General features: G+C 42.7%; 1 protein-coding gene across 2 annotated transcripts in view; it reads left to right on the plus strand.

Moving 5' to 3' along the window:
* FAR2 (fatty acyl-CoA reductase 2) overlaps positions 1-13,201 on the plus strand; it is a 148,467-nt gene extending 135,266 nt beyond the window's left edge. For both annotated transcript variants that reach the window (XM_075162709.1, XM_075162702.1), the window contains exons 10-12: positions 3,508-3,637; positions 6,081-6,208; positions 7,747-13,201. In XM_075162709.1, coding sequence (XP_075018810.1) covers positions 3,508-3,637; positions 6,081-6,208; positions 7,747-7,909 — 421 coding nt within the window. In that variant the 3' untranslated portion in view covers positions 7,910-13,201. The remainder of the gene's footprint in view (positions 1-3,507; positions 3,638-6,080; positions 6,209-7,746) is intronic.
* Positions 13,202-26,379: the final 13,178 nt, after the last annotated feature.

Here is a 26,379-nt window from a genome sequence, read left to right on the forward strand (position 1 = left end):
AGAATGAGATTTCCTGTAAGAAATCTTTGCCATAGCCTCTCAGCGGCTACAGAAAAGCATGTTTCTAATCGGTTGATGTTTTTCAGTAGCCCATTCCTTCATCCAAATTAGTAAATATTTTGAATGTGGTCACAACATTTGACCTCAATCAGTCAGCATGAACCACAGTTTTCATACATACCTTTTTAGATGCTTCATTTCTCTTTTTGACCCTTACTTTTAGCTGCTCAGATATGTTGCTTTGAGTAGATCTACAGTCAGAGCTTATTCTGCCCACATTGACAGGAGGCCTATTTTTCAAAACAAAAGTAGGGACACACAGTTAACTCTCCTATCATTTTTTTTCTGATGGATTCCATTAACCCTCAGCACTTTAAAGATATTGATGACTTTTGGGGAGCCAATGTGAGGGGCAACTTCAGATCTTTGCAATCTAGCCATATACTTTGTTTCCCAAGTTCCTAAAAGGTATTAAAATGTTCACAGAGCTTTGCCCCTGTGCTGGTTTTGGCTGGCATAGAGTTAGTTTTCTTTATAGTAGCTAATATGGGGCTATGTTTTGGATTTGTGCTGGAAACAGTGTTGATAACACAGGGATTTTTAGTTACTGCTGAGCAGTGCTTGCACAGCGTCAAGGCCTTTTCTGCTTCTCACACCACCCCACCAGCGAGTAGGCTGGGGGTGCACAAGAAGTTGGGAGGGGACACGGCTGGGACAGCTGACCCTGACTGACCAAAGGGATATTCCATACCATATGACGTCATGCTCAGCATATGAAGCTGGGGGAAGAAGAAGGAAGGCGGGGGGGACATTCGGAGTGATGGCGTTTGTCTTCCCAAGTAACCGTTACGTGTGATGGAGCCCTGCTTTCCTGGGGATGGCTGAACTCCTGCTTGCCGATGGGAAGCAGTGAATGAATTCCTTGTTTTGCTTTGCTTGCCTGTGCAGCTTTTGCTTTCCCTATTAAACTGTCTTTATCTCAACCCACGAGTTTTCTCACTTTTACTCTTCCGATTCTCTCCCCCTTCCCACCGGGGGGGGAGTGAGCGAGCGACTGTGTGGGGCTTAGTTGCCAGCTGGGGTTAAACCACAGCAGCCCCATAGTACTTGCCTTACACAGGCACAATCAGGAAGATTAATCTGAAGTAATTTTGAAGTAGTTTAGATAAACTGCATTCAATCAATGTGCACATAATTATTCAGAATGAAGGTTCCCTTAATCTGATGGTTTGCTTTGCTTCTAGAATAAAAGCCACTTTAATTCTCAGTAGGAATGCCTATGTAAGGTTTTAGTGCTCTTTCAGTTCGCTTTGGGTAAGCTGCACAATTCTCTGAATTGATGTACTCATTGTGTCTTTTTCTGCTGTGCTTAGTGCTTATCGTTGTGGCAGTCACATCTGCATGGAGAGAGGGCAGCCTGGCACCATTCTTCCCCAGACTGCTGCCTTTTATTTGTCACGGCGACTTTGCTACCCTCTGGGCAGCTCAAAATTTCTCATGAAAACAGCTCTGTTTTCCACAAAAATCAGCCTTTTAATGCTTTCTCTTGCCCTTATCCAGTCTGAGAGAACGTGGTGTTCTCTCAAAATTGACCAAGCACTGTACATCACACTTTAAAACAACTGCCTCCCAGAGGCCTTTTGTACTTATGACCATTGGGACAACTATAAAATAATCCTGGAAGGTAGGACAGCATTACTGTCATCCCCTTTTATATAAAAAAAGAATAATAAAAAAAGACCAAGATGCATGAGAGACCTGAACCTACATTTCCAAAATCCCTGTTAAGCAGCTGTGCCCCTGAAGCACTTTCATCTTTATCAGTACACTCATGCTCCAGGAAGATGTTCAAACAATTCCCCACCGAACCCCCCCAAAAAAAACCAAAGACTTGGATGATTTCAAGGTCATCAACCAGGAGTGCATGCTGTCAAACCCTTCCTGTATAAGAAGGAAGGACACAAAAACCATTCCAAACTGCCAATATATTATACACAGAGAGGAATGGCCTTTAAGAAAAACAATTTTTTTTTGAGAGAAAGCGATCAAAGCAGCCCAAAGACATGAAAAGCATGCCACCAAGCTGAGTGGTGTGGTTGATACTCTAGAGGGAAGGGATGCTGTCCAGAGGGACCTTGACCAGCTGGCCCACTGTGCAAGCCTCATGAAGCTCAACAAGGCCAAGTGTAAGGTCCTGCACTTGGGTCAGGGCAATCCCAAACATGGATGCAGGCTGGGCGATGAGTGGATTGAGAGCAGCCCTGCGGTGAAGGACTTGGGGGTATTGGTGGATGAAAAACTGAATATGAGCTGGCAATGTGCGCTCACAGCCCAGAAAGCCAACCATATCCTGGGCTGCATAAAAAGAAGCGTGGCCAACAGGTCAAGGGAGGCGATTCTCGCCCTCTACTCCGCTCTGGTGAGACCCCACGTGGAGTACTGTGTTCAGCTCTGGGGGCCCCCAGCATAAGAAGGACATGGGCCTGTTGGAACGGGTCCAGAGGAGGGCCATGAAGATGATCAGAGGGCTGGAGCACCTCTCCTATGAAGACAGGCTGAGAGAGTTGGGGTGTTTTGGCCTGGAGAAGGCTCTGGGGAGACCTTATAGCAGCCTTCCAGTACTTAAAGGGGGCCTAGAAGAAAGATGGGGAGGGACTCTTTATCAGGGAGTGTAGTGATAGGACAGGGGATAATGGCTTTAAACTGAAAGAGGGTAGATTTAGATTAGATATTAGGAAGAAATTCTTCACTATGAGGGTGGTGAGACACTGGAACAGGTTGCCCAGAGAAGTTGTGGATGTCCCCTCCCTGGAAGCATTCAAGACCACGTTGGATGAGGCTTTGAGCAACCTGATTTAGTGGATGGTATCCCTGCCCATGGCAGGGGGGGTTGGAACTAGGTGATCTTTAAGGTCCCTTCCAAACCAAACCATTCTATGGTGCTAGCTGAAAACTGAAGTTGAGCAATTGACTTCAAAGCTTGTCCATACTCCAGATGCAGTCACTTCTGTACTGGAGCTAACTCCAAAAATCAGAGCCTTGCTTCAGGAGCCAACTCAGAGAACAGAAGAGCATTTGTGTGGTAGAAAGAGAAATATCCACCTCGGAAGGCAAGCAATATACCTTTGTCATTTTGCAATCTGCTGTGCTGACTTTATACTAGTTCAGATGGGCTCTTCACCTCACACGTGCTACATGATGTAGATATGGCCACCAACCCTTATTAGTTCAGGCCAGTAAGTTAGGCATCAGTCCTGCTCTGGGATATGCATGTTTGCACCCATGTTCCAGCCAGCAATAAAAGCTGGCTAGCTGTAGGCTCAAGACTCAGCTGGAGCAGTTAGACTCGCTGAGCAAGTTCTCAGCCTGGTGAGCACCAGTGCAGTGCTCATCAGGAATTGCAATGCCTAGTCATCTGGATTGGTGAAAACACCTACAGAGCAAACCGACAGCTTTCGCGTAAGGTCAAACTTCCTATCCACCTCTAACGCTCCTCCTCTGTTTCAGAATGATGAAGATCATCAATCGACTGCACAAGTCTATGATGCTCCTGCAGTATTTCTCCACCCAGTCCTGGGATTGGTCTTCAGATAATATGAATATGTTAATGAGTCACCTTAACACAGAGGACAAAAAGGTAAGTATGTGCTGAATATGGATTGCTAAACTCCAGTTCTGTTCATCTGCAGCAATTATTTTTGCTGTACTGTTGAGCTTATGAATGACATCTGCCTAGATGACTGGAATTGACTTTAACTTGAAATAATTTATCTTCTCCTTGTTTTATTAAATAACTTGTCAGGAACCTTCGATTTATTATAGGAGAATGTTTTCTCCTGAGGTGTATTGCTCTTTCTTCTGAGACAGGTCAATCACTGCAGCCTTTCCAGTTAACATGGCACCTCTCTACCTTTTGCTCTCAGGTTTCTATTTAGCCTGTAAACAATCTAGATTTGTTTCCACAGACAAAATGGGCTGTACAAAGGGAACATAACTTTATATCCTCAGTTTATGACCCAGCTGTACTCAGCCCTTTGAGTTGAAGAAGTTAAAGGCATCATATGTAACAGTGATCACTTTACTACCTTTCATGTGGCTGGCTACATAGACTGGAATACCCAGTGGATAGGAAAGCTAAGGACATTCCTTTTTTGATGGACACATGATATTTCTCTTTCTAAGAAGAAAAAGTCAATTCTGGTTTTCACATCACAGCTCTGGGCCCTGAGAATTTCAGGCATCCCCTTTCATGGGGTGATATGACCATCTTAACTAACGTGCTGTACCCAGAAAGACAGTATCAATGGTAATACAAAGCCATGTGCTATGGGGCGTTTCATTGTAATTAATTAATCACTGAAAAACTGTGTAGCATTCCCAATATCTTCTCATCCTAATTTTCTAAGTGTCTCGCTCTTGGAAAACTAGAAAGCTCCTTTACAACATCACTTTCTCCCTTATCTCTTCTGGCAGTCTAGCTTTTGGTGGGTGATCTAGATGGGAATTACTTGAAAGATTTTGACATTTTCATCCACATTGGTTTTAATGGGCACTGCACAGGGAAACTCACTTAGTTAACACATAGTATCTTACCCTGAACAATATGAAAAAAGTTCCTGTTTTATTTAAGTCCCCAGAGAGCAGTTACTTTGCAGGATGTCAAGCTCTGCTGTAGTCTTTATAGGTTTGAAATGCTACTCCTCAAGAATGGGATTGTAACTGAAAGACTGAAGGAATACAAAGAGTAGATTTGTGATAAGCTTGAATGCACCTTTGGTCAGTATCTCCTTGCAAAGAGATACTTAGGCATTCACATCAAACTGGTCTCCCTCACATAATGAAATTCTTGCACAGACTCCCAGTAGTAGAATCAAGAGTTTTCTTCCCTAGTCTGGGGAGGGAGTGCATGCAGCAAATTCTAACTTCTAAGGGCAGTGGCACTGCCGTGACTACAGCAGATGTAGAGGGAACATATATAGTATGAGAGCAGCTAGTTCTGAGGCAGATAAACACAAAATTACAGCATCAAGGACTTAGTGCAAGCTAGACAGTTTCAGGCTTACCAAGCTGCTTATGAGAACTTTGTGAGATGCACCGCACCCAGTGTTGCCACTGCTGCATTGTGAGCAGTATTCAAGCTAGACAGTTTATGGGCAGCACACATCTCTGTGCATATCTGACAGACACACCGGGATCTGCACAGTAGCTAACCCCCTGTATTTGACAGAGTTAGCTAACCCCTCTCTGCTCAAGTCATTGCTGGTCTCATACCAAAGCTCTTGCACCAAAGCAAATGGCCTGGATTGGCATGGGGGTGAAAGGAAGGTATTTTTCTGAGTATCTTCCCTTTTAAGACCCTGTATGTAAGAAATGCGATTCACTTCACTCATTCATTTAAAAAAAACCCTCTCTACAAGAAAACCTCTTCCTCTTTAAATATCCTTTCTTTGCTCTAATAGACAGACAACTGCCTGAGAGCTTGCTAACAATTTTTCCAGTATAAGCATCTGAAATTAACCGGGGTAATTAGGTCTGCAATGAGATTTTTTGATGCCAAACAGCAGAGTAACCCATTTCTTGGACTTCTGTCCGTCTAGCTCCTGAGAGAGAATGCAGCACAGCAGAGAGTAATACTGATGCAGAGGCACCTGTTGACTCAATGTCCAATTCATTTATTTACACATAATTCTAGTGACACGTTAAAAACTGCATGGACGTTTTCATATGAATCCATTTACCTGAGTGGAATGCCATTTTTCTTCCACGATATTGTGTGTGTGTGTGTGTGTACAAATACATGTATTTATGCAAAAATTGCCACCTGAAAGACAAACTTACCTTTATTTTCTGCCAGCTAGCACTAAATTTCTGCTTTGCCAGATTCCCAGCTGGGTAAGACATTAATCGACAGCTGTGAAATATAGTCTGTTAGTGCCCATGTCTTCTTGGAAACTTGGTGGCTTTAAGAATTTCAGAGAGAGGGCCTTGTCGGGAACGGAGGTCAATGAAGGATTGATGCTTAAAGTGAACTTGTTTTGAACTCTAGCGTTTAACTTCTGCTCTTTGTCTTTAAATCCCAGTTATACAACTTTGATGTGCGTCAGCTGCACTGGTCAGAATACATTGAAAGCTACTGCCTAGGTGCTAAGAAGTACTTGCTAAATGAGGACATGGCTGGCATTCCAGCAGCAAAGCAGCACTTACGAAAGTAAGTCATACCCAGTAACAAGGACAAGAGCTCCTGGCTACCTTGAATGTCTTTTGAGAAAAATTATTCTACTTACAGTGCAATAATTATTGTTGAATAATATGGAGATAAATATAGCATAGCTTATTCCTTATGGCAGAGGGTTGTCAGTATTTCATTTTTCCATTCTTTAAGAAAAAGAGGACTTTTGATGACACTAACAATCAGGAGCTAGGTATTATGCCTTCCCAGCAGATGACCAAGTAATGAAGTTACAATACATAAGAGGAATACATGAAGGCAGAAGATCTTGGCCATTCAGAAATACAATAGAAAAATAACGGTCAAATTTAGATTTTGTGAAGCTCCTAGAAGTTTTTAGCAATTCAAAGATATTGCATAAAAACTTCAAGCATTTGTATGATTTTAAATTTCATTTTAAAGTTGAAGTTTCTAATTCCTTGGGGGGACTGGGCAAAAATTCTCCAAAATCAGTGGAGAGCTTATACATTCGATTCCTGGTGACAGTTAAAGAGAGTCTGAATGAGCAGTTTGAGATTGCCCTTCTATTCAGTTAAAGATTGTGCTCTTCCTGTCTTCTCTAGCCCTTCTTCTGAGAAGTGCAGGCAAAAGGAGAAGGAGAAGCTCTCTTGGAGTAAGAGCCTGGTTGTTTCCTTTAAGAAAACCATTCTCGTGCACTGTAAATACTAAAAGCATAAAAAAGCCATAGCAAGGAATCCTAAACAAGTTCTTCGTTCATGGGTCATTTCTAAGAACCTTTGTAACAGGCCAGTAACTGCCTCCAAATAGGCAGTGTGGTATAGTGCAGTGATAAAGTTTACCAAAAAGAAAAAAAGACTCTTACAAAAATTAAACCAGTCTTGGGGACACAAGGTATGAAGCTTTCTTCCTCTGGTCAGACACTGGGAAAGTGACAATTAGAGAACTGCAGAAACTTTTGCCTGACAGAAAGAGGACAAGATGATTAACCCAATCAGACCCAATAATACCATTTAAATATATGGTGTAAACTGCCCTCTTCAAAACCCCAATGCTGCAGTACTGCAAAAGTGAAGACCATTTATGATTATTGAGTAATTTCCCAACATTAAAGGCAAGGTTTCATCCAAACAGGAGAACCTTATTCATCAGCTCCTGCAAAGGTCCTCTAGCCTGCCACAAATCCTGCAAAGTAAAAAATAGCCAATATACTAAATCAAAGCAGAAAGTATTGGACCTAGACTATCATAAAGAAAAAACTCTCAGTATGACTTCTGTTCTGGCTTGAAATGACAGTACACAGAACAAGACAGACTTGCAATACAGGTATTCCACCTATCCCATTAACTATTCACTATACCCTAACTTCAACACAGTCCTTGGCAAGACGGTAGGGACATCTTAGGCACAGTGTCTTCACTAAAACAGGAATGGCAAAAAGGCCAAGGGCCACTTGTAAACAGGATTTCTTACAAAATTACCTGTAGCAAACGAAGCGAGCTGGTAAGCTTTTTGTTGTTTTTGTCGTCCTCCATAAGATGCCTCTTTCTCTTTCTCAGGCTGAGGAACATCCGATATGCATTCAACACCACCCTCCTTGTGATCATCTGGCGCATTTTCATTGCTAGGTCACAGATGGCTCGAAACATCTGGTACTTTGTGGTGAGCCTCTGCTACAAGTTCCTTTCCTACTTCAGGGCATCCAGCACCCTCAGGCACTGAAGCCGTCCATCAGGAACCAGCCTCTTCCAGAAGGACCTCCATCTCCTCTAATCAGCAACTATGGGCATCGGGGTCTGAAAGTAGCAGAAAAATCCTCTCCCTCCAACAGCAGCCTGCGTTTATTGTGCACTGTTACATGTTCATCTTTCTAATTTTAACTAATGCTTTAATACATGGTGGTCTTTCTTCCGTAGGACCAGGCCAATTTTTAAAGCCATAACTGAAGCTTTAGGAACAGGTCAAGCTGGAACCGTTCATCTAGAGTCTGATGTGCAAGAGTAAGGCTTAACCAAAGTCATTGTCTTCCCATGTACTACCTAGGCTATCTTAATCCCATCTTCTTCCTCAGAAGAGGCAAATTTAAAGCATACAACCTTGGAAGAAAAGGATGCCATCGGAGAAGACCCAGCCAAGGAAATTAACTTGTAAGAGGTCTTTCTAAAGAGGCTATTCCTTCATTCTCCTTCAGTGAAATGGTACCTTACTGAAAAACATGATTTCACATTTTCAGTTTTTCAAAACTTTGAGGGGAAAAAAGTAAGTTACACTAGGCCAGTGAACACACTGAACAGTTTTCAGATCTTGTCTTATATTGCTACTGAGGACTGATACTTTCAAGCCATAACTGAAGGCACCCATAGAATTCATGTACCTGTGTTAACTCTACTTACTCACAAGCTGCTTTCTTATGGAGAGGTATTTTTTCTCTCTGTGGTTAAGGTCGCAGTCTATTAAAAAGCCCTGTTCTTGCATTTATCACGTTTGCTTGGAGCATTTTTTTGGCTTGAAAAATGCCGTATTTACTTTGAGAATGAAGATAAGACTTCCTAAAAGATTGAAGGAGAATTCAGAAACTCTTTATTATTTTTGAGGAATAGGTTTTTTTCCCCCTTGGATTTGTCTGCAAAAAACCTCTCTCCCTGTAGCTCAAAAACAACCCGATAATGTCCTTCACGCTTTCATTGCAGCTAAATCATTTTGCAGTTGATCACTTCCACTGGCAAAGAAAGTGTGAAGACATGTATGGAGGAAATCCCATCAGGCCAGTTCTGCTGCCACTCCTGTCAGTAGGAATTAAAAAGTCTGAAACTTGTTTTCATTGAGAATAGGAAAGGTTTCATTGACTTCTGTGTAAAAACAGTCATGCATTGTGAAGGTAACGGATTTTGTCCTACACTGCAGTTTAGAAAGGAACCCAAGGATCTTCCTGACGCTCATGGCTTGTTTCACCTAGTGAAGTATGAATTCCTGTGGGGGGGAAGAGAGCGAGAGAGAGAGCCTTCTTCAAAGTAGCTGGTGCAACAACGGCCTTAGTGCAACAGCAACAAATTTATCATGCTATCAGATTTTCAAATTCAAATCTAATACTGGAATATTTTTTAGTGAGATAACACTGAATAAGCACTTTAAGATTACCGGACTTTAAAGCAGTTAGTTTGTGAAACAATGCAGCATCCAATTTCTCTACTCGTGTCATGCTAGCTGTCTGAAAAAGTAATGCTACACCACAAAAAAATGACACAGTTGCTCTTTTGAGAGCTGAGAATAGCAGAGTATTTACAAAGCTGGCATTCTTCAAAAATTATACTTGTTTTTGGCCGTGAAGGCAAGAGTGAGTTATGATAACAGTATATTTATATCTTAGGCCTCCAAGCTAGTTCAAAAGTCTTTCTAAAGGTGCAAGGAATTAATCTTCCCCCATATGCCCAAGAGGTCTTGTTTCAAGCAATTGCCAAAGGATGCCCGCAGCAGAACCTGACCAGAAACATGGTGTCCCGAATGGCAGGGCTCTGGCATTCCCTAGCAAAGGCCCCTGTGTTTGTCACACATTACTTCTGATCTATGCTTAATTAGGTCAAGCACCCAGTTTACAAAGATGCAAATTTTTTAAGCTCTTGCCTTGAAAACATACTTTCAAAATGAAACCATGCTGGTCATTAGCTATGTGTTTTCCAAATTCAGAAAGCTGGCAGCGCATGCTGCGCATTGCACCTTAGCAAGGTGTCACTGCCTGGGAAACTAGGAGCTATGGGTTCGGGCGCTGGGGACCAGACATTTCATGTACAGTGCTTCCGTAGCAGTGCATGTGGTGAAGGTTAGCTGCATTATACTTTCCTAACTTGGCTATGCAGAGACTGTGGCTACCTTGGTGGGGTGAGGCAGATTGCCGCAGGGATTCCTCTAGAAAGACTGCATTCCCTCAAGTACATAATCAGGTCATCAGCCAGCTTCCAGTCTTCTCATAGGAAAGGCTAAAAAAGAAAACAAAACAAAACTGCAGATTATTTTGAAACTAACTTCCATTAAAAAAGTAGGAAAGAATTTTAACTCATATCCTAAAAGTCTTTTCAAGTGCCTGCCTTTTGTACAAAGAGAAGCAACAGCTAAGGGGATCATAAGTCTTATGCTGTGCACATGACAGACAAAAACTTGAGTTTCACAGAAGAGTCAAATACTGCAGACCTGCTACACCTACAATGTCTGGTCTACATCAGTCAGTGCTATGAGTAAAGTGTCCTGCCTTCCCTTCCCCAATGCTAGTCATGCCGTGCATTCCGCACATATGCCTGTCGGCATTCACAGTTGTTTACACAGGCTGTATTGTCCCAACAAGTCTGAGATGTATCTTTGCTCACCTGAGCATATCCGGAGCATACGTGTTTTCTGCACGTGCAAAACAATACTTCAGGTTTCACTCAGAACAATGGTGGTATCACGTTTTAAAGCTCTTCAGCATTTTGCTGAAGGTAACAGCCACAGTGAAGCTACTACTCAGCCCTGAAAAAACAGCAGGAGCTGCTTGGGATGTTGCAGAAACGTGGCTGTTGCAGATGGTGTATGCTCTTCTGGAGACCTTTCGTAGCCCACACAGCATTGCCAGCAGCTGGCTCCAGAGCTCTGGCCTTGCCTGGGGCGCGGATCAGGCTGTTAGCTTTTCTTAACACAGACATAACATGCAGTGAAACTTGAATCTTTAATCCATTTTCCTGTGGCTTGAGATGTTTTCAGGTGATTGTCTGAACCACAGAAATATTTCAGAAAAACCTCAATGCAGAGACTGACGCGTGGCAAATGGCCTTTGGGTGCCAGTCATGACTGTCATCATGGAGAGCTGGACCTGGCATAAGAACTTGTTCTCACCTCAAGCAGTGACTTATCGTTGATGTTTTACTGTGTGCTCCTCAGTGTATTTGTACGTGCTCTGAAGAAACCCAAGCCTTGGGGAAAATATCTAAAAGAAAATACTGAGTGACAGCCACTTCTTTTCTTCCCTATTCTCTCTCTTGCTCTGTCATGTATACTCACAAGCTTTTGACAAAAGAAAAGCCAGATACAGTTGTTATGAAGTTAAATGGGAGGTCCTGTGGCGACGGTGCACAAATTAACGTGAACAACTCAGGAGTGGATCTTACTCATGGCTGAAGGCTAGAGCTTTTAATACCTGTAAGGTTGAAGCAGGACTCAGGCTTTTTCTTCCCTACAGAGGTAGCATGGTCAGTGCTATGGGGAGGAGAGGGGAGTAGGAGGAGCGTTCCTGCAGCCTCTGCTCATAGACAGCGGAAGCATTGCTAGGCACAGAGCATCCAGCTCAACCAGGAAAGGGAGACTCAAGGGATCAGACAGGTATGAGCTGCCAAACTTGGAGGACTCTGCCTCCCAAGGAGTGGGGGAAGAGCTCCATCAGCATTTTGTTATCAGTTTGGGTTCTTGCAATAGAATGTATCAACTAAAAGGCTCCTCTGTCCTTTCCCCAGCTACCAACAGGCAGCATAGAGAACAATATTAACAGTCATTCTGCACAGCCACAAAAGAAAATATCTGCCAAGACAGTATAATGGGATTATCCTCTGTAATTGTTTGTACCCTATGAACTTGCAGTGTATCTACCCCTCACGGTGCCAGAAGCCTGCAGTGCTGCTACAGAAATAACATGGACCACTGCTGAACCCGATGTACTGTTTTGTTAATACTACGCATATACATTAGTCTGTAGGCTATAGCTATGAACTGCTGTGCGAAAGCAATGAAACACTGAATATCATTTTGCTGTCAAAGAGCAATGGGCATAAGCTTGCAATTAAGAATTATCTTTTTTTTTTATTAAATTGCGATAACAAAAAAACCCAAATCCCTAAAATTAATCTGAGTTTAAACTGCCTTTTGACTGACAACCAAAGCTGTTTATCTCCAGCATGTCTGTTACCAACAAAATAAAATTTCTTACTCCTCCACTCTCTATCCCAATAACTTTGTTAAGAAAACACAGTTCTTTCTTGGGGGGCGGGGGGATGTGGTAACAGACATACTGGTATATTACAGGTTGTTGGCATATTACCCACCTCCTCAAGAAATTTGTTATTTTACATTTTCTGAGAAAACATGATTATATATGCCTGTGTGTATGGTTACATCTTTCACCACCAGTCTTCTCATACAGCATACAAAGATGGTAAAAATAGCAGAGCTCATATTGAAATGCCAGGCTGTTCTTGTTTGGTATGCACTGTTCCAATCCAGTTTAAGACGAAGTGATTAAAACCTACCCGAGTTTCCAGTGTAAAGGAAACCTAAACTGTAGTACTATTAATTAAATCATCATCATGACTAAGCAACTGGGAAAAGAGGGAGGGGGGCGTTCTTTTGTTTGTAAATAAGCTACAGCTTCATGGTCGAAAGCATGCTGTTGCTCTTCCAGCATTGACGTTTTACCGCAGAAAGCAAGGATGAACTTTTATTACAATTGGACCCTTTATTCTAGCGCAGAGTAAATAACATACTGTACATTCCCCAGAAGCTAAATGGTGAATATCCCATTACATGGTGCTAAATATCAGTATGAAGGTGGCACAGACTTACTTAAGAGAATTTAAAAAAAAAAAAAAAAGAGCGTATTTGGGGAATAATTAAAGATGTACTATCCCACTTTTCTCTATTGCTTAAAAGTCAACTATGAATTGAGTTGGTTTGTTCAGATTAACGTGAAACTGCTTATAAAAGGTTTCCTGTCCTTACACAATCTTGGCAGACCCCAGTTTATAGTAAAATATGTACTCTCCCACTGTCAAAAATTTATACGGTTCTATCTGCTATTTCTATTCTCTTGTTAGCTATGAGACAACTTACTGTTATAAATCTTAATTACAACGTTTCTAATGCTAAGGTGTAATCTTTTGAGCTCTCAAATCAGATAAAATGGTAAATTCACAAATTATAAGAACCTCAGCCATAAAATTGTTAATATGATGTTTATGTTATTTTAAACATTTAATAAAACAAAATATTTTAAAACTATGGCCACTTTGCATCGCTTCAGTTGCTAAAGGAGATGGTTAATTTCTGGCCATTGCAGTTCAGCACAGGCTGCATCTGCACCACATCTGTACGCATCTGTACCACAGCTGCCGGTGTCCCAGCCTGCGTGGAACGCCAGCCCCACCTACAGGCAGCTGCCAGCGCAAGGACCCGCTGCACGGGCAGGGAGAGGGAAAACACGGAGGGGAAATCCCAAACTTTAAAAGTAATGACTGTGAGGCTTTAACCCAGATATGTATGACCTGGAAGGGTCCATCTCTGATAAGTGTCCTCCAGAAAGTGATAGGGACAGGTCTTCAGCAAAGACAAATTGGTAATAACTTCCGGAACAACATACCATTTGCACCTGAGAATATTATCCCAAATTCTTAGTTTTACAAGGCAAGGACTTTAATTTACTCTTGGTGTTAACACCATAATGCTCTTCTGGCATAAAGAGCTTTTAAAGTCCAGAGAAATAGGGTATGCTTTTATTTCAAGACCCTACCATACAGCAAGAAATGTTTAAGGATGTTATTGCATAGGCATGCGTGGGGGGTGGGAAATAATCATGGTTTATATACATTTCCAAGAACTGTACACAATAATACTGCAGGCTGTTGGGTAAGCTCTTAATCTAGCAATTCTCAGGATTGCCAAGAACATTCTGACTCTATCACAAATACTTCACTGTACTTCAAATGATGTCTCCAAGGCCATTTGGAAGCAGCTGCACAGCAAGATAATGAAATCACCTTGACAAATGGCAGGACTAACTAGAAAGTTGTTTGTTTGTTTTACAAGTAGAACAGTTCTTACCTTTTCTAGTTCTGGGGGGAAAAAAAAAAATCTTTCTTGCTGAAATAAAATCTTCACAGTTGGGAACTTCGATAGTCAAAAATCTCCAGCTGCCCAAAGCAAAAACACTGTCTCAAGGTCTGAGTTCAGGCGCCCTGTCAGTGTATTTGTAGACACAGAGAATGTCACATCCCGCAGAGGTCTCCGCTATCAAGTCTTCGGGGGCGGGGGGAAGAGGAGGGGGGGAAGTGTTTATATTTTAACATTAAAGCTTTAGTCTAGTAAATGTTTCCAGCTATCTGCATTGGAAGAGCCTGAAATCAAAACACCTCCATTCCCTTGGCTGCTGCAGCAATTCCGTTCTCAAATGCATATGCAGAGCACAGCCTACCACCAGTCCATCGCATCTCCTCTAGCTGGCCTGCTGGATCTTGGCTCATTCCCCAACACTTCACGACGATTCATGATAGGCAGATTATCTGAGCTTCTTCCAGTGCTCAGCAGGAGCACAGCGGGATCAGACACCCTGAGCGCTGAGCACAAACTGTAATTGTTCTGTGTTTCAGCACTTCCATTTTAATTCTAGTGACTGCAATGCCTTGCAATAATTCATTTTCAGAAACTTTTAATCTTATAAATACATAAATGTATATATTCCTAGATACATATGTGTATACGACAGGACTGGTCAAGATATTTGGCATTGATGTATCTATGGATGAACATACGAGTGCACACAGACACACACACACACAATTTTGGAAGGCAGGGGAAGAGGGCAGAACTAATCTGCGTAGAGTCAAATCCCCATGTAGCTGGGTTTCTGGAAAGGGAGAGGAATGGAGTTGTAACATTGATTGCCATTACAATTAAGTGTAACAGGAGGGTAGCAAGGTGCAAGCGTGCTGTAAATAGCGGCTTGCTATGCACTGCCAGCGAATGTAATGGGAAACTAATTTAACAGAAAATGTAGCCAGAGCTACCTTAATTGCAGTACAAAGGTAAGCCATGTCTTACCTAATTTTTAAAATCATACATACGCAGTGACCAAAACTTTAGGGTTTTTCCCCAGACATTATTTTGAATGCTAAAAGTTAAAATGCCTTTCAAAAATGTCTGTTGTTAAATTCCAAGGGGACTATGGGGGACCAAGACTTGGAGGTGGTAGATGTGAATGGACTAGTATTTTTCAGTTTCTGTCCAACACTATTCAAGAAGAAAGCATTTCGTTATCATAAAATTATAAAAAAAACCCCTACAAATTCATTAGTTTTCAAAAGAATTGTTTATCAAAAAGCACACTATGAAATAGTTTCACTATATATTATTGATAAAAATGTTTTTGTCGAGTCAGAAATCATTTTACTAACTCCTTTCCAAAAAAACATATTTGTTGTAGAAAGTTTGTGATCTTGGACTCATTTCACCAAATCACAAATATATTTTCCTTTAAATTTCTCCAAAAGGCTTTTCTCTTTTTTTTTTTTAATTGAAAAACTAAGAATACCCTAATAAAAGCAAAACAAGAAGCAACCAGACCAACCCTGAAAAAAAGGCACGAAGCTTGAGGTGGTATTTAGCACGTATGACTGATTCTAGATGAGAAGTCTTTCTTCCTGCCATGTAAACAACCACGCAAGCAGCCTGTTACTCATCATCAGTTGGCCGATTTCTCCTAAACACTGTGGTAGAAGTGATCTTGTGGAACGTACAGCACATAGAGTGCTGGCAAATACAGATAGCAACCTCTTTTCAACAACACAGGCTAAATAGACATAAAAACACTCGTGTGTGTGTGTGTGTATATATATGCACACATATATGTGTGTGCATGCATACGTGTGTGTGTTTGTATGTATACATATAGTGTGGGTGCAACAAATTCTGCAGGTCTAATCCACTGCTGCAGGCAAGGGAACTTGACTCGCACCACCACTAGGGCCAAATCCGCACCGTTACATTTCTCAAAGGCACCTCTTTGCCAAAACAGCCAGTTTGTCTCTCCTTCTGTTGTCCCCAACCCCAACAATGCTTCTGCTACCCCAACTTCACATTTTTCACATTCTTCTAGAAGTCACGCAGCTCCCAAATTTCCTCCCTCCTCACAATCTGTTCTCTCTCCCCATCGCACACACACATCTCAAAACATTTTGATTACAATTTCTTTATGATAAGAGTATCTTCTGTATCAGAGAAGAGGAGGAAAGAGAAGAGGGTCCAGAGTGGCCCTTGGGTGTCTGTGGGCTAAGATTAGAAGGAAACTGGCTCATCACAGCTTCACTGTGAGAGGAGAAGAAAGAGGGCTGAGCTTGACATTTCTCAATCCCCTTGAGAATATCCACTTGTTGGTCCATAGCTGATGTAAGCTAAAGCAAAAGTAGGCGTAAGGAGAAAAAGAAGAGGGGAGCTGCCCCAGTTTGCACTGAAGGACTCCAGACAAAAGGCATGTGTTTGTCTCGACCTTTGGATCAGCTTCCTGCTACTGCTATGGCCACCACAACCTTATTCCAGTCTTGCCTAACAGAATTTAGCATGAAAAACAAAATCTGACCCATGCTATTCAGATTAGAAAGAAATATTTTTTCATTCTTCTTTTCAAGTAAATGGCAGTCCTAGTGGCACGTGGTATTAACTTTATAATGATGCTCTTTCATCAGAACGGTGTTTTGCCAGTCTTGCTCTACGCTTTGTAAGATTTCTACTATGTGTCCTAGTCCAATAAAAAAAGAGAAGGATGTTGAGGGCTTTTTGTTTGTTGGTTTCTGGGGTTTATTTGTTTTTTAGAGAACAAACAGAGGATAAGCCTTTCAGCCCTACTACTTTTGAAAACAAAGGACAGAGAATGCACCTCATGATGTTGGTCTTTGGTAAAGCAAGAATAGATAATGTCTAGTAATAATCTCTCACTTCCTTGCAATGTAGCGAAGAGTTTAATGAGAGAAAAAGTCACAGCATTATCATGAGCCTTTCCTCAATGAAAATTATTTCATATCCTGAAACCCAGGGCATACATCAAAGACATTGTTTTCATTTTGTTAGCAAATCTTTTCTTACAATATCATTTTCCTTTTTTTTTTATGTAAATGTGATCTTCAGGGAGAAAAAAAAAATCAATTATTTTCCATTAAGATGCATCAATGAATTAAAGCCATCAGCAAGAAAGTTCAAATTCATTCTAAAGAACAAAGACTAAAGGTCAACCTGCAGACTTCAATATTTAAAGCTTTTCTTCTGACATTCTGATGACATAGTGTTACCAAGCCAAATAATCAATTAAATAATCTAGGGAAATTGTATTACTATTCATTTTCTAAGAGAAGCAAATCAGGGAGGAGGAAAATGATGTAATGTAGGACAACCAATCCTTAGCTGATACACCATAGCTTAAATGACAGAAGAAGCACCAGGTCTCAAGGGAAAGGATCCCAGCCAATTGCCCCCATCTCCCTCAACTAAGGACAACCAGAAGGTACTGTTGTTCATTAAGAATAGATCCCACAGGTCCCACTTCATAACTGCCTGAATCAGGATTACTTGACTCTGAAAAGTGCTATGGCACAGTGATAAAGTGGATTTCTGGCATTCACGCCCTACCTATTGAACGGGATACCAAAGCAAAGGAAGCGATGGCTGCCTGCAGGTCAGCTGAATGTCCCATTCAGAGCCGTGAGAGGGGCACACGCTCGTCTACTGCTCTTGCCAGAAGTGACCTGATGATACAAATTCCCGTAATTCCCTGCACTGCAATCTCAGAGGTGACATGCTCCTTCCAGGGGAACAGCACAAACTACGCCGCTAATCACGTGAGCTTCACCCAGACCCAGATGTAAAAGCCACATCAAAAGTACACATCAAAGAAATGCACCTTCTATAAAAATGACCCAGAATGAAGATTAGGCAAGACAGCATCAAGGCAATAGCTCTGAAGCTGCCTTTGAAAAGCCACCTAGTAGTGATTTCCGTAGGCTGCCAAAACAAAACACAACAGGGGAAAACACACCAGATCACCTTAACGCCATTGTTCTGCATCCCTACCCACTGGCCTTGTCTATGTCCCGATATGTGTTCGGGTACGACTGAGGAAGAGGAGGGAGTGAAAAAAGAACATCATAGATGAAGGCCCACTGACGGGGATTGCAGGCACACGGATACAAGTGACAGTCTACCTGCACAGAGATCAGTCTGCACATAACTCAATTCAGGGCCAGGGAAGAAAGTGACTTTTAAAACCACTGCTCAGCAAAATCCACCTTTCCCCAATTTTCCCTGAACAGGGTATGCAGAGAGCTTTGCAGAGGGCTTTCAACAGAAATTCCCACCTCAGCTGGTGACCCGACTTCTGTATTTCTGATTCACTTCTCACTGCAAGCTCCTCCTCTCCAAAAATGAGCTGTTGGGCTCATAACCACTCCCAAGAGAACAACCCCTTGGGAACCACTGGCTTAGGAAGGTACTTGGGGAAAGCTGCTGCCAAAGTGCAACATAATTAATTGGACCAAGTGTATATAAACTGGTTAGAGAAATCAGGGCTGGCGAAAATGCCAGCAAAAATAGCAAAAAGTTTTGCAGGAAGAGGTTGTGCCAGTAAATGTAATCAGAGAACAGGCAAGATTTGAGGTACGCAAGGCAAATGTTTTGCTAGTTATAATGCTGGTCCTTTGCCATTGTCATTTGTCACTGTTTCTGACAGTATTTGCTGTAAAAGACATTGAAAAGCCCCCCAAAAAAGGGGTGAGTACCCCAGTGCCTCTGCTAGTTAAATATTGACAAGAAAGTAATAGAAAGCTATAGTATGGCACAATCTTGCAGAGAAAGGAAGGTGGATTTAAATGTCTCTATCTTATTCTTTCTCATTGCCTCAGGCCTTCAAAAATGAAGACATTTTGGAACTTGAGGAGCTAAAGAAAAATTTACAACTATAGATAGTAAAAACTAGAGTTTGTAATTGTAGAGTTATAAATAAAAGTTTGGCTACTTGGAAGCGTGAATGGCAGTAACTTATTCAACAATGACTGTTTATGCAACACTGAGTTTAAGGGGAAGTTTTTCCCTGAGTTAGTCCTGTCTTCACAATTCATAATTACCAATTATTTTAGCACATTTTGTTGCTCCCCTCACAGCAGAGGTTGATGTGACAATTGGTCTGGGAAAAGAGAAATCTCAGTTGCCTATGGAGGTCTCTGGAAAGTTTGTTACCACTTAACACCTCTGGGGAAACTCTGTTGATAAATAAAGGGCTGCCAGATAAGATATGCCAAGAAAAATACTAAGAAGGATTAAGTCAACACAGGCAAATTCAGCAGTGAACAGACTAATAAGGTAAACTAGCTTGAAAAGGCAAGTGAGGCTGAAGTCGGGGATCTGACATTCTCAAGTCAGGAGAACAATTACACAAAAGCAGGGCCAGGGAAGATAAGTTAGAAAGTAAAAGAGAGAAATAAACAAATTTTTCATCTTGCTCCAGTGAAAGAAAGCAGATATACACAACCATATTACTTATGACTTACAGTTCCATTTATTAGTAAACTCAAGTAACACAGACTGACTTCACGTGCCAGTTTATAACTCCAGCCGGACAACAGGCCTTTTATTAGCTGTGACACTTGTAAGCAAGGTGTCATAAACAAAACTTTTAAAGTTCTGCGTTTTGTAATGCTAAGTAATGATTAATTTGGGAAGCCACCCATAGAGCACCTCCACACACACACTTTGTCTGCCCCATAGTCGCACTGCCAATGCTTCACATGAGCCACCCCGAGTCTAGCAGCCGGGTAAGCACAGCTCTGCTCCCACATAGGTTAATTAAGGAAGCACAATCCCCATGGGAGACAAGGCCACCCCGCTGTGTGATTCTGGCTATACCACCTAGTGCTAAAAGTGTCCTCAGCCCCATTGGCAGTAAATCCTAGCCTTGGCTTGGCAGAGCACTAACCCAAGTATAATGCTTTCAAATGAAAGCCAACTCATTTATAAGCAAGTCAGAGCACAGAACAATTTGTAATTTTGTGCATCGTCATGTCCCAAACACATCTGAACATCTCCTCCCAGAACTCCTGGGGAACTTGGACGTGTCCTCCATCCAAGCTGACCAAGGAAGGGGAGCTAGAAAACACATGTTTCTCCTTTGGGTCCAGATACCTTTATATCCTGCAGTGCCACAGAGAGAGACAAGATGAAGAGACGTCCTCCAAACCCCTTGCTCTGCTCCTGGAGCCTATCCCTCCAGCCCTTACTCTCTTTGATTTCTTAGGGTCTTAGAAAGCCAGCTGCCTGCCTCAGCAGCTGAAGTGAGGAACCTCCAGGGAGCTGTGCAGGACATGCCACCCTTTTTATTTGTGACCCTGCTCCACATCATCTAACCATAGTCTGGGAAGTAGCCAGGTTTGCATTTCCCAAATACCACAGTCCCCCGGTACAAAAGCACTCAAAGTTACTCATCGCATTGCAAGAGTGACTTTCCATAGATATGGCTGCATCCTCTGATGGGGAGCTCCTTAGTCAAACCTCACAAGCCAATTTTGGGACCTAGCAGATGTTCACATGTGTAAGTAACTAGCTAGGCAGCAGCTCTAAAGAAAATTACATCTATTTGTATCTAGTCCGACAAGTCGGTCAAACGGCTGCTTCAGGGCAGTCTGAGCCACACATTCCCAGTATGCTGTCTTGAAAAATACATTGTAATCTTGCATTGGTTTTGTATTTGTTGAGGTTTTGATTCATATTTTTAATTACATTACCATGGAAAAAGACGTCAGAGGCTTAAAGTTTCTCCTTTGCTGTGAGGGAAAAATTTGTTTGTGTTTTGTAAATCCAGTCAGATTTTTATACGGTGAGAATTAACAAACCCTGATGAAGCTGAGTTCTGTGATACAGCCTGATCCATGGTGCATCAACACCTGCAAAAGGATTTTGTTTATGTTCAGTTTAGCTACCACCCCACTTATCTTCATAATAAAGCTCGTGGGGTGACAATATATTGAAAATAAGATGAAAGCTAAGCACAGCAGTTAGCCTCAGTTCAGTTCAGGTTACCCTGAGTCACCAAACACTGTAATCACCTTTCCAGTGGTTTTTTCCCTCCTTCCACCACACTCACTTTCCAGCTTGGTAACATACTCTCTCTCCCCTGTGAGCCACTGCAAGGCCTCCTTACCTCAACTCCCCTCCTGGAGCTGTGCCGCTCATTATTTCCACCTCAGCACCACGCCTGAGCATCTCTGTATTGAATCATCTCCGAGGTCTTCAGGGCATTCTTCCCAATTCATCAAGGTCATTTCAAATTCTAATCATACCCTCTTATGTTTCAGCTCTCACTGCCAGCCTGATGTCATCTACAAAGTTGAAAAGCACACACCGTACTCCAACATTTCGATCATAAATTAAACTCCTAGGCAGCGCCAAACCCTCTCATTTCCCCATATGACTCCTTTTCTCCCTTATCCTCCCCCTCCTACCCTCACGTCCTTCATGGGGAAGCTTGTGCTCAGCTGCTATGGGCCAAGCACAAACCCTTGTTCTCTTCCACAGGAGACGACAGCGCCCTGCAAAGCTGCTCGTGGGTGCAAGCACCATCCCCCCCCACCGCTGCAGACGCATCCCTCCCCAGCCAGCACAGCTACACACGCACCATCCCACCTCGCCTCCCTCCTTGGCCCTCCCGCCACCACTCACCCCACAGGCATCGAGCCTCTTCCCAAAGTAACACTGCCTGCACTCATCGGCATGCGTGTGACCAGCCTCGGGCAGGCTGAGATTAAAGCTCCCCTCACAGGGCTCGACGCTGCTTTGTGAACGGCTGGTGTGCCTCTGGGCAGCTGCCCCTTCCCACTAGACGAGAGTCTCCCAAAAGGCAGCCAGCTGGGTGGTATTTGCCTATCAAAACCAGGGGAAACAAAGCACGGCTGAAATACAGCTACTACTTCAAAGATAAATACAAAAGGCAGGGAAGCCTTCCCAATTTTTCACTAAACAAGGGGAAGGGAGAGGGGGACAAAACATGGGAGCAAAGTAGCAGTAAGGGAAGTTAGGTCTCTTTCTGGGAAAATAAAGTGGGATGCAGTGGAGAACGGTGAAAGTGGCAAGAGTCATGGCCTTGAGATGGGGACCACACTGAAACCAGGAGATGTAACGTTCAGCTTTGGCCCCTCCACCATGGGGCTGTCTGAGACTATGATCCAGCTGCTAGTGGGGATGGAGATGAGCAGCTGCACTAGTGGTAGTGGACATTGTGGGGAGTAGCTGAGGACATGGGGGCAACTTTTTTCTCTTGAGGGAAGGAGCAGGTTGAGGAAGCCCTACCAGTCCCATCTCAAACCACAAGCACAAAGAGATGTACAGATGGACATACATTGACTGCCAGGTTCAGGACAATTAAACACCCTTTGCAACAAGGGATGATGGTGGCTCAGCCCAAGATGTGCAAGCAGCAAAGCCGTGCAAGCAGAAGAGTTTCCTTGTGACCAGTTCAACCAGAGAGCAAGGAGATGGTGTGGCAGACTGGATGAGCTGGGGCACTAGAGGGAGAAGCCAGCAAAGAGGAGAAACAGAAAAGCCGAGAAAATGAAGCTCACTCCCATGCTACACGACCAACAGCTACACAGCCTCTGAGGATTTCTCCCAACATATAAGGACTTGACCCCAAGAATGGTCCCAAAAAACACAAAAGGCTTTTCCCCGGCCAGCCCGCACCTGCGCCAGGTCGGGTCTGCCCAGCCCTCTGCTCTGCTCCCCCTGCTCCAGCTCCGGACTCACCTGGTGCCCCCCGCCCAGCAGATCAGCTCGGGGCCGTGTGGCACATCTCCCCTCCACGCTCACCCCGGGGAGCGCAGCCCTGGCCTCTCTCGTAGACGGCCTCACCGTGGGTGCCTTTCATACCCACCACGCACGGGCCCTCCGTTTGTGGAGCTCTACACAGTCACTTACAGCCGTCCCAGAAAAAGACCCAGGTCGTTCCGTGTCCCTGGAAGGTAAGAGTCAAAACATATGTCTAAATGGCATCAGAAATAAGGTTAAAATCTTTCCCAAGTCTGGGGTTTGAATCACTTGTAAAATGTACTCAATTTCTTTTTTCCTTTAGTTTGCTGAATTATATGTGAATTTGAGTTCAGGAACTCATACAAGCCATAGCAGAACAGAAACTGAAACATTAGAGGATTTTTTTTTTTCAGGAATTGACAAAATTTCTCTTTCAGAAGGTTTTAACTTCAAGTCTTAGAAAGAAAAACCCTTTTATCAAAAAATTCTTTCCAACCTTCAGACTTTAATACAAGCTTTCCATTTTCTAAAATATGCTCATAATGCACAACCAGGGGATAACTAACCCTCCCCCTCAAATCAAAATACTGCACTTCTAACCATTTACCTTTATACAGTAATCATTTTTGGTCCTGTTTATATTATTTTGATAAATAAAAGAGAGAAAAACATTTTAGACATAGTCCTTTTACTCTATCACCTTATTCTATATTATTACCTATCTTTGTGTGATCCAGCATCTCCCTTACCAGCGTAAGTTATTACTGTAAAGTAACATGTCATTACAATGTTTGAGGGATCAAAACACTTTCTCGTCAGAGAGCCTGAAAATCAATATATCACACTGTGCTTAATTCCTTAGTGGATGGAGCCTGCTCATCAGAGGTTCTGAGAACTTCTCTGATGTTACACTGGCTGCAGTATTACCTGCTCTGATTTTCTCTTTGCAGAGATGGACAAAGTAAAACTGAACCTCAAGCTAGGACTTCTAGCCTATCAAAGTCTAAAGGCTCTGGGAGAATACTTACCTATACGGCACTGAATTGCCAGCCTGGATTTTGCTTAAATCTATTTGATCTAAGTCAATTCATGTAGGTTTTTGCTTACCACTGGGGCAAGAAGGGTACAAACAAAGAAATGAACAAAACAAAACAAAATAAAACAAGGACAGCCAAACTACAACAAGCTTAGTTCTAGGTTGGTAGCCTAATACTACCATAAATATGAAATATGAACAAATATTCTCAATGTACTAGTGAAAGTTTAGGTCCACCAGGTAAATGAAAAGAACTGTGGAATTATCAGCCAAATATTTAACAGGTACAATACCATTAGTTAAAGCAAGCCATTTTATTAGAAACAACTCCAGTTGCTTTGTCCAAACTTACTACAGCTTATCATTGTTTTGTTTTAATTTATTCCAATGAGAACTTCTGCAGAAGAGTGGTGGTGCGTTCCTCTCCCCCTGGCTTTTTCCCTGGGCCACTCTATGACCTCAGGAACTCCCGATAAACTTTGGCCTTTGTGTAATAAGTTGGGCGGTGAAGCGTCCCTTGACTGCTCCCAGGACTCTTGCATGGCTGAAGTGGGGGAACAGCACTGACCGTACCAGAACGTCTGTTACCTAGCCCAGGTGGGGGACGAAATTAGGGATAATTCGTCATTCCCTGACACCCCTATCTGAGTCTTACTTATTGCTGAAATCCTGAGAATTGTCACGGATGACTAAAGCCATCATCTTGCAAACCTATAAACAGTGGTCCTAAGCGAGACCCTCTGAGCTCTCCTGGACCGCAGCGGGCTGCGCCCAGAGTCTCCCTCTGAGTGGGACGCCTCTCAGGGTTTGCAAACTCTTGAGTTTGTGATATTCGGAGGACCGCCGGGACCCGAGCTGAAACACTCCTCGGCCGAGACACTCCTCGGGGCTCAACCCTTCGCCCGTTGAGAAATGCCAAGGCATTTAACGTGAGTATTTCACAGACTCGAGGGGAATTTTTAACAGGTACCTTCATCTGGCTGTAGGCCTTTATAAGTTTATTTAGTTTTGTGAATTGATCTAGATCATTTGTGTGTTTGTGTTTGTGTGAATTGATTTAGATAACCAGTAATAAGCATAATCTGTAATCAAGTCACTTTAGTAGATGTACTAAACTTGATTACCTCACCTTGTAACTGCTAAATTAGTCAATGATTAAGTGCTGTTAAAATCCTGTGATCTACCTTAAAACTATGCAGGAACTTCAGGTCGCTGCTAAACACATATAACCCCTTAGGCATAAACCGTCGACCAGGTCTGAGACTAGGGGTGGATCCAGCCGCACCTAGACTCCCCTCTGAGAAGGAGTTTAGAAAGCAAGGGGGTCTACTCTGAACCTCGTGACTCAACAGGAGGATTTCCCTATTCCTTATATTTCTCCTATTAGATATAAACCATTGTCCAAGTCTGAGACTAAGATTGGATCCAGCCGGCTCTTCTCTGAACCTCGTGACTCAACGGGGAGGGTCTCCCTTACCCTTTTTGTCCTCAATCTCTGCACAAATCATTCCAACACAATTCTGACACGGTTTTCCCTGTGTATACTTAATCCGTGTAATAAGTAATAGAGTGAACCTTGCCATTGAATTCTGTTAAGTCGCGCTTTTATAAATTTCTATTAAAATCACCTTTTGCTGATACCTTTGCTGGTGATTCTTTAGGCGGCCTCTAAACCACTTGTTCGTGACAAACTGGCGTAGTCAGCAGGATGGCAAGTAGTATCACTGATTACTTACAAAAACATGGAATAAGTCAAAGTCCCAAATTCTTGGATGAATGGGCCTGTGATAATTGGCATGATTGGGAAGCTGTGGAAAACCAACTAAAATAGCTAGGGGACATATAAAAGATGGAAAAGGAAAAAGAATTATTTGCAAAATGTTAGACACCTGCCTGGAAGCCACTTGTCAGTTATAGGAAGAAAAGGAAAAAGCTGAATTAATACTATCCTTGAAAATTGAGCAGCTGCAGAAACAGTTACAGGAAGAAAAGGAGAGAAACCAAAAGTTGGAAGAAAAGGTTGAGACGATGCTTATGCGGGCTCCCAATCCCCCTGACATTGTACAGATTAGGAAATTAATTGTATCCCCTGAGGAATGGGATGGAAACTTGTGGGGTGACCCCAATGATAGCAAACCGGGGGAAAATGATTCTTTATCTCCTTCAAATCCCCCTGAATATGAAGCCAGACCCATTATAAAAACAGAAGAAACTGGACCTCGGGGTGGAGCAGGAGATCGTACCCGAATAACGACCCCGTTTGATCGCATTCAGATGGCTAATTTGCAAGAACGCTATAGCCGTAAGCCAGGCGAAACTGGAACTGAATATTTATGGCGAGTATGTCTAACTGGGGGAGACAGAATCTTACTAAATGGCAACGAAGCCAATGGATTTTGGGGTCCTGGTGTCTTTTTAAATTCTGGCCCTGAACCCCCAAACGATCCCCACTCGATAACAAGTAGGGTGGCATACTGGGCTGGCAGAATAGATATATTGGAGAGAGGAGAGCCTCTAGTAATACCCATTAGATCCTTGAACGAGCTCTCCACAGCTGTTACCAAAGCTGCCTGTATCCAGGCCATGCATG

This window comes from Calonectris borealis, chromosome 1 (genome assembly GCF_964195595.1).
Source record: "Calonectris borealis chromosome 1, bCalBor7.hap1.2, whole genome shotgun sequence".
Lineage (NCBI taxonomy): Eukaryota > Metazoa > Chordata > Aves > Procellariiformes > Procellariidae > Calonectris > Calonectris borealis.